An 8558-nucleotide genomic window follows, 5' to 3' on the forward strand; every position below is an offset into this window, starting at 1 on the left:
TAAGTTGACTTTACTTAACAAAGTTCAGGAAACCGATTGCCTCAACATTTCCAAGTAAAGTTAATCATTAATTTTAAGTTGTTTCAACTTCAAAGTACTGAGTTCAGGCAACTTATGTCATTACAGTAAACTTGAGTAGACCCAACTCAAGATCATTCATTACGATGACTATAAAAAGTTAGTTTAGACAACTAAAAGATCTGAGTTATGTTAAATTACCACAACTCATAATAAAAAGTGAACCTTACTTGTCAAAGCAGTTCATTTTACTAGGGTAATATCAGGAAACCGATTGCCTCAACATTTTCAAGTAAGCTGAACTTAAAATGTTAAGCTGTTGTAACAAACAAGACATTTAAATGGTAATGATAATCACATTTTATTTGTTTTGTTAACAAACATATTTGGAGAGGCTGACTTCTGTACTTCCATCAGAAACATTTACACATTTATACAAACATACTCTGTGTGTACAGCAACGCGGCCTTTGAAAAAGAATAATAATAATAACAAAGAAAAATGTATTTTCCAAAAGAGTAAAGGTCCCAGTGGTAGGTGCTCTGACTCAATGCATCAGGGCATTTTTGAGGCTGACTTCTGTGCTTCCATAAGAAAAATGTACACATTTATACAAAAATAAACTGTTTTAAACTCTGTGTGTACTGCAACGCGGCCTTTGAAAAAGAATAATAACAAAGAAAAATGTCTTTTCCAAAAGAGAAAAGGTCCCAGTGGGAGGTGCTCTGACTCAATGCATCAGGGCATTTTTGAGTGATTGCAGTTTTGGTTTAAGGGACTTATGGCCAAGTGAGAGCATCACCCTTTGAATAAATTCAAAACTGTTCTTTAGTTGTTGAGGGTATTGCAAATTTAGGGCGTAGATGAGTCCAAAAAGTAGGCACATGGCATCTGGGAGAGTATTGATGCCGTCCATCACCATTTTCCCTTCCAATATGATGGCGATTGATGACGGTGCAAGGTGGAGTGAGTCAGGTGAAGCCAGGCTGTCTTCAGGGATGACTGTAAGGATCCCGATGGAGCTGTTGGAGATGTCCGGTTCATCACAATCCTATAACATAGGCAACAGTAAAATTACAACCACAATAACATTTTAAATGCAGAGTTTACCTTGGCCTGCTGAAGGCCCACTTTTGGCCAATATCATAACAAAAGCTAAAATATATTTATGTAACACAAGGGACAGGATAAAATAGATTGGGCGTCCTGTGGCCTAGATTTTAAATAATGATGAAAAAAGACTACTTACAAAGCAAGTCTTGAAGAAGTCATTGTTTTCATCACCCAGGATGACAGGAAGGCCTCGGAGGACTGCTGTTCGCTTGCCATTAACATCTGTACCCTGAAATATATTGAAACACACATTACTCATAAGTGGTGAAGAATAATTTGTTAGCAGAAAACAAAAAATGTATGTTATTTGTGTATGAAAAAACTTACCGCTGGTGCCACCTGTTGCAGATACCCCTCAAGTTTGCGACCGACACTTCCCCCCTTGGATTTAAAGATGTCAAAGAAGCGGGGAGTGTATTTATCCAGTTCTTTGAAGAATTCTATCTTCAAATTTTTGCTCGACACGCGACAGAATTCTGCCACAATCTATGGGAAAGGTTAGACAATTTTAAGATTTTAAAATCTCATTTAAAGCCATCTTGGTCCTACATTAAAGAATAAAAAACACTAACATAAATGGTGCTAAAAGTAAAGTATGGAGGCATTATTGTAGCAAAACTATTAAACGTGTATCTTAATCTGTGTGTGCGTATTCAGATGTGTTAACGTATAATACAATCAGTAAATATGTTCTGAGATTTTTGAGCATGAACAGGAATCTTCAAATGTGTATTAAGATTCTATCTGAGATTCTATCTATCTCCAAAACTTAAAATACAGACAAGTGTCTTTTTACACAACTTTTGCAATACTTTTCCTAGGAAGATTTATAAATGCATGCAGCAATCAACAAATGTGTCTGGGGATTTGTCAAATACACATTCACAAATCTTAGGACACATTTACAGATTGTTTTAAAGATTTCGATATATGATGTTTTGATAGAATAATGGCCCCATATAAAGTGCTTTACAAAGAATCATGTCACTTCAGTAGGACAATTTGAGACAATCAGATATAGAAGTGTTGTAAATCTGTATATCTGGAGGGCTTTGCAATACTAGTTTCCTGCCCAGTGTAATTGTTTTGTGTTGCTTTTGTTTGAGCAGACATTTTGGGACTCTGAATTACAATAAGCAATTCATTTTCCCCCCCCTGTGTTTTGATAAAATGTGCATAACCAAAATGATAAAATGATATTCGAATTTAAACCATCCTAAAACAGGTAAACAGTTTCAAAATACCTGACTTTCAGCAAAGAGTGCTGGCCATCTTTCCATGATGTCCTTTACTGGTGGCTCCAAGGTCACAAACTCCCTTCTTCTCAGGGCAAAAGTAGAGTCCATGTTCTTGTTTAACAGAGTGGCATTTGGAGATCTTTTTTTCATCTCTTCCACAAGTTCCGTTATTTTGGACTCCATACTAGTCTCATCTTCACCATCAGGTAAATTGGGTAGGAAGTTCACTTCAAACCGCTTGGGTCTTTTGAAAGGTCTTTGAGGCGCTTGGCCTTTTCTTTTCCCTTCATTTATGGCCACATCATTACACCCAGCTCGGCGTAGTTTTGTGCGATAATTACCCATTTTAAATTTGACGCTATTTTTCCAGCCATTACATCCATTGGAGGAGCCTGGTTCAGCGAGACATGGATGTTTTTGAATAAGAGCAGTTGCAACATCAAGGTATTCTTCATCACAGGGATATGCCTTGAAGCTGTAAATAGACTCAGCAAGTTTTTTGAGGATCTCATGCTTCATGTCCCTGGGCACTTGTAGATATTTCTTGTCCCTCATATAGAGGAGATTTGCTTGGCGTAATCTGTATTCAATGTCTACAGGAAAAGAAGGAATTTCAAAGTTGTCTGGCCATGGAGACCTTGTAAGACTTGACCGACTTTCGGGGGAGGAAATAGACATGGTCTCTGTGTCAGCAGTGCTTGGTGTGGGTGTTGGCACCAGGGAGAGGATCTTTATGGTGGGTTGCTCAGGCAGGTCAGCAATGTCAGCCAGGTTGACGAGTGCATTGTTGAAATCTGGATCCTCATACTGAAGGCAGAACTTGTATTGAAGACCCAGCTTGCCCTCAAGCTGTTCAACAAGTGATTCAAGTGTCTGAGGTTTCTCATTCAGTGTAATCTTCCTAATGTCACCGTCATGCACAATTACTCGTAGAATGGTCCGTGTCCCCATTGTTTGTTGTGATTCTAAAAAAGGATTCCAAAAAATGAAGTTAAATTCCTGTTTGATACTTCAAATCACATCCAGTCAGCACATAATATAATGTCTAAGGGTCACAAATGTTCTGCCTCTAATTTTGTAGGCTGCCAGAGGAAACGGGTCATTCAGATCACACAACATGTGCACCGAAAGTGATGACCCATGACTGCATAGCTCATAAGAACGCAGGTGCTCATTATACCATGCTGTCAGATGTTTGCACAAAAACAATACATCACTGTTAATGACAATGATTTTGTCAATTTGCCTGAAATCTGGTAGAGCTGAACAAGCACCAACAGACACAATCATATCTGGACTGTATTTGATGCCTTCAATGCTCACAGATGATGCAACAAAGACAGTGTTCTGAGCTGCATTCTTCTGTTTCAGTAAGTTCTGAATATTCTCTGGGAAAGATGAAACCAATGAAACTGTCACCTTGTCCATTTGTATAGAAGGTTTGAAAAATGAGGAGGAATCCACATGGTATGCCATCATTCTTTGATGCCTGACAGCCAGAGTTTGTGTGACGTTTTTGAAGTTTTTTGTGTTGCGAATGACTTGTTTGAAAAATTTGTGTTTGCCTTCAAAGCGCATTGTCCACATGTCTCTGAGTGGCCCATGTATTCTCATCAGCTGTGGATAATGCTCAACAAAGTGGTGCTTGGGGCGCAATCTGAAATGAGGAAATACTTCTAAAAGTAAGCCTCTATGCTCTGAGATCTTGGCCTCGAGAAAATCAATAGAATCTTCCGTTAATCTAAATGATGCTGCCAGGTCTAGTATGTCCTTCAAAAGCATCACAATTTCCCATGTTTGATCATTCTCTGGGACATCAAATCCAATCATGAGTGGGAGAAGTCTTGTCAGGGCCCAGTTTTCATGGGCGTTCCCGCCGATGGTACCTCTAGAAGCAAATGTAGCTGGGTTGGTCTGAGGCTGATCAGTTTTGTCAGTGAATTTGTAAGGGAAGTTTTTGATGGCTTCATTCAAGGACTCAACAGAGATGTACTTCTTGGAGATCAAATCCTTAATACACAAAGACATCTCAATCGGGACGATACCCTCCAAGAGGTCATGCATTAGGTCAGGTGGAAACCCAGTGACGGTGTGGAAATGTTCCAAATTCTCTCTTAAAACACAAGGACCTTTAACCCCATACTGTTTTACCAAAGTTGGATCCTCTAAAACTTGAGAAACTTGCATGTCATGATTCTGGCTGGTTCTGCGCTCAAATTCTCCTGAACGGACCTCTTTCAGCTGAATGTCACTCTTCTTCACCATGCAAAATCGGCAAGGGTGCTCCACTGTGAAACATTCCTGGAAACCAGCCAAAGAATGAGCCCCTAGGTTATCAGCTGACACATAGAGTACAGTTCCTTTCACACACTCGCCTAACTGTTCAACATAGACACCGTGTTTTTCAAGAGTAACCAGGTCTTTTAAAAGTGGGTGAAGGACATCAGCTTAGCCATACTGTTTGACTGCACTTGCTCTGCATAACATTGCTAGCTGAATAGAGTGAAGAGAAGATCTGTGTTTTGCCGGAAGATTGGCAAGGACCCAATACACACCACACAGTTTGTGTTTCTTTCTTGAAGTGCCCAGAAGATTGGCTATCTCAAAGTCATCAATGTAAAGCCCAAGGAAAATCCGGAGGGTCTCAGTTTTAAAGAAAGCCTTCTCACGATAGTGTGTGCCATCTCTATAAGTGTTGTATCCATCAACAGAGGCATCTTGACTGAGAAGTTTTTCTAAAACATCAGCTCTGTTTAACAATTTTTGTAACATTTCCATGATTGGCACATAAGTTAGTGATTTTGATTCTTGTCCAAGCTTGTATTCAACTGGCATCACTAGAGGGAATTCCTTTTCAAAATATGATGCTCTTTTACAAGCTGTGGAGAGTGACCTGCCAGCATCAGTCATTTTCAGGAACTGGTTATTCTCTTTGACAGCATTTGTAATCTCCCTCAAAACAGAATCACTGTCAGTGTCACCATGTTCATCAAGAATGTTCTTAATGGCATTATGCAAAAGAGGCTCTGATAAAAGAACAATCTGATTCAGATGTTGGATTACTTCCTGTACTGCAATGTCAGATATATGCAAGATTGCCTGCAGTTTTAGAAATACAGAGGCTAAATTGTGTTCCAGTTGATGCGGTAAATCATCCAGATTTTCAATTTGAGCCTCTTCCTCATTTTCCTCTTGAAAAAAAACGATAGGATCATTGTGAAGAGCCTCATCTTGTGGTGCATCTTGAGACAGATTTGGATCTGAATTGTAAGCTGCACTGGTCACAGCAATGTCAGGCTTCAACTTCTTCTGTCTTGGATGACTATGTTCTTTACATTTATGAGCATTAAATGTTGAGTACACATTGCTCTCAAAAGTGCAGTTTTCAAATGGACATTTCACCATTTCCTGTTTTTTAAGATGTTGGCGCAAATGGGTGAAGAAAACGACTTCTGTACAGGGTTCTTCAAAATCGCAAAGAGGACAATGGTATATCACAGGGATTTCACCAGCTTCGCTCATCTGCATATCATGGAAGTGATGTCTTGTTAAATGGACTTTCAAGGCATTAAATGACTTGAATGAACACAGACAATCTTTGTAGAGGCATGGAATTGGAGTGGTTCTGGCATAGCTTCCATGTTTTAAGCGATAGTGCTTCAATAGCTGAGCCCTCTTTTCACAAGAACATATGCAGTACTTACACTTCCAATGCATGTTTTCTGTCTCTGAAGATCAATACCTACAGACAAAAAATTGAAAAACACAATAAGTTAAACTGCATTCAAACTATACAGGGTTTCTGCACAAATTCTGAAATGAATTTTCATGCATTTCCAGACCATGACAAAATATAGAATAACACTTTACCAAACTAATAATGCAAATAAGGCTTGCAACTATGTTAGAAATAATTTAGAAATGTTTTTTAATATCGTCTTGTGTTATTTTACAATGTTTGAAAATATACAATCCGCCCGTATATATATATCAGTATGTAGTTAAATGTGACGTTTTTTAATTGTAATTAAATTAATTCATTTATAAGGCAGCTTGTGTTAAAATATTGCATGTAAAATATTAGTTTTTAGTGTTTTAGGACGCGGTAGGGCTGTGCGGTATGACAACAAATGATATGATGGTATTTTTCCTAATTATAACGCAGTGTGTGCTCTCGTGTGTGTGTCGGGAGGGGAGCCCCACCCTTCAGAAACAGAGCTGAGGAGAATGTCTTTTTCTAATTTATTTTTTATATATGCAAATTGCAACTGAAGTAATCTATCTACGGTCACTTTATGCATTGAACATGTGCTCTTTTATTAAATAAACTAAACGCTTATGTTATTTATCCAATTTATGTGCATGTTTCAGTGTCCACTGCATTGCTTTGCACGTTCTCTCCTCAGCTCTGTTTCTGAAGGGCGGGGCTCCCCTCCCGACACACACACACACAAATGCACACACTCACTGTCAGAGACAAGAGCGGAGGAAAGGAGGAGAACAACAAAGTGTAAAAAGTCAAACAACAAAAGTCAAAATCCCGTTTGTGTCCCACACACTTTCAAATTAGTTTATCATTATTTGTTTAGCCTCAAGCCGTCATGTCACAGAGGAGCAGGACACACAGCCTGCCTAAAACGAACGTAGCTTGCACATTCTAAAAATAGCTCACTGATGATGATGAGCAAGTAAAAATTATTAAAGAGCAACTTGCAGGTTAGAGACACCAGTGAATAAATGTGTAGGAAAATGATGAATACGCTAGATTTTCAAAAAAATATACAGAAATATACACTACAGTGACATCTGGTGTCGTTTTGGCTTTAATATCGTCTGTTAGCTGAGTTTCTTCCCGTGAAGTGGGTATGCATCATTAATAGGTTTTTAAATGTTAAGAAGCCCTCAGACGCTGTTTTTTGCAAGATGTTGCGTCCCGCGGGGGCAACCCGGCTTAACAGGCTAAAGTGAGAACAATAGCAACGCCTAAAATGGCGGTAGAGGAGAGTGCAGCAGTGGCTAATGTGTGCTAACAGGGAATGCAGCAGTTGCTAAATGTTTCAACCGTTAACGAACATGCTGCTTTTGCTTTTACACAAGTTTTCTTCAAATACATTTATTTTACCGGAATTAATTCCACGGCATATGACCTACATGACGGGCTAACTTTCTTAGCTTCAAAGTTAGCTCTTAGCCTCTTACCTTATAGCCTTACCACGATTTTTACTTAAACGCGGTAAAAGTCGGTTTTCATCTGACTAAAGAGGATGACTCATTACAAAAAATAACGATAGCTAACCCTGAATGATTTTGGCTAACTTCCCAACTCTAGCACAATATTGTTTGTTAAAACGTACCTTCTCATACGGCTCTGCTTCTCATGTCCAGACTCTCGACAATGCTTTCTTCCCGCTTCGTTCCATGACCCATGACGTCGGTCTGACGTCTCTGTGGCAAACTGCGCATGTGTAGTCGCCGAAGCCTTCCGAGTTCTGTCGAGTTTCTCCGAGTGGTGTCCACGTGTGTTCAAAGAGAGCTGCTCACTCATACTTTAAAGTAACGGTTACTTCAAGCTGATGAGTTAAATAACTTCTCTCACAAGAAAGTAGTTTTAACTTTGTTATATTGAGTTAAGTTAACAAATAATGTAGATATCAGTTGATGTCACTATTTTGTTTAAGTAAGGTTAACAATTACAATTTACAGTGTAGGCAAATGGACAAAAGTGTGATTAAAGCATATGCGGGACCCCCGCGAGCTCCAGACTATGTGCATTGTGTCGGGGACCCCCGTGAATGATAAGACCCATCATTTAAATGCAAAAACCCCCATTAAAAGTCACTTTTAGGGGGAAAAAACAGCCTCTGTCCACTTCGTTAACAAACTGATGGGCAAATGGACAAAAGTGTGATTAAAGCATATGCGGGACCCCCGCGAGCTCCAGACTATGTGCATTGTGTCGGGGAACCTCCACAATGATAAGACCCATCATTTAAATGCAAAAACCACCGTTAAAAGTCACTTTTAGGGGCGAAAAACAGCCTCTGTCCACTTCGTTAACAAACTGATAGGCAAATGGAAAAAAGTGTGATTAAAGCAATTTTCGGGACCCCAGTGAGCTCCAGACTATGTGCATTGTGTCGGGGACCCTCCACAATGATAAGACCCATCATTTAAATGCAAAAACCACCA

The 8558-nt window shown here is 39.3% G+C and overlaps 1 protein-coding gene across 1 annotated transcript; it reads right to left on the reverse strand.

Annotated features, from left to right (window-relative positions):
• Positions 1 to 675: 675 nt before the first annotated feature.
• On the reverse strand, positions 676 to 8027 carry LOC307035452 (sterile alpha motif domain-containing protein 3-like). Its single transcript, XM_079674757.1, has 6 exons — positions 7724 to 8027; positions 6074 to 6111; positions 2376 to 3334; positions 1459 to 1617; positions 1268 to 1360; positions 676 to 1069 (listed from the first exon to the last, which is right to left on the reverse strand). Exons 3-6 carry the CDS (start codon positions 3318 to 3320, stop codon positions 749 to 751), a joined length of 1518 nt encoding a protein of 505 aa, XP_079530883.1. The 5' UTR covers positions 3321 to 3334; positions 6074 to 6111; positions 7724 to 8027; the 3' UTR covers positions 676 to 748.
• Between the last annotated feature and the right edge of the window lie 531 nt (positions 8028 to 8558).

This window comes from Notothenia rossii, assembly GCF_949606895.1.
Source record: "Notothenia rossii genome assembly, chromosome: 4".
In the NCBI taxonomy this organism is placed as follows: domain Eukaryota; kingdom Metazoa; phylum Chordata; class Actinopteri; order Perciformes; family Nototheniidae; genus Notothenia; species Notothenia rossii.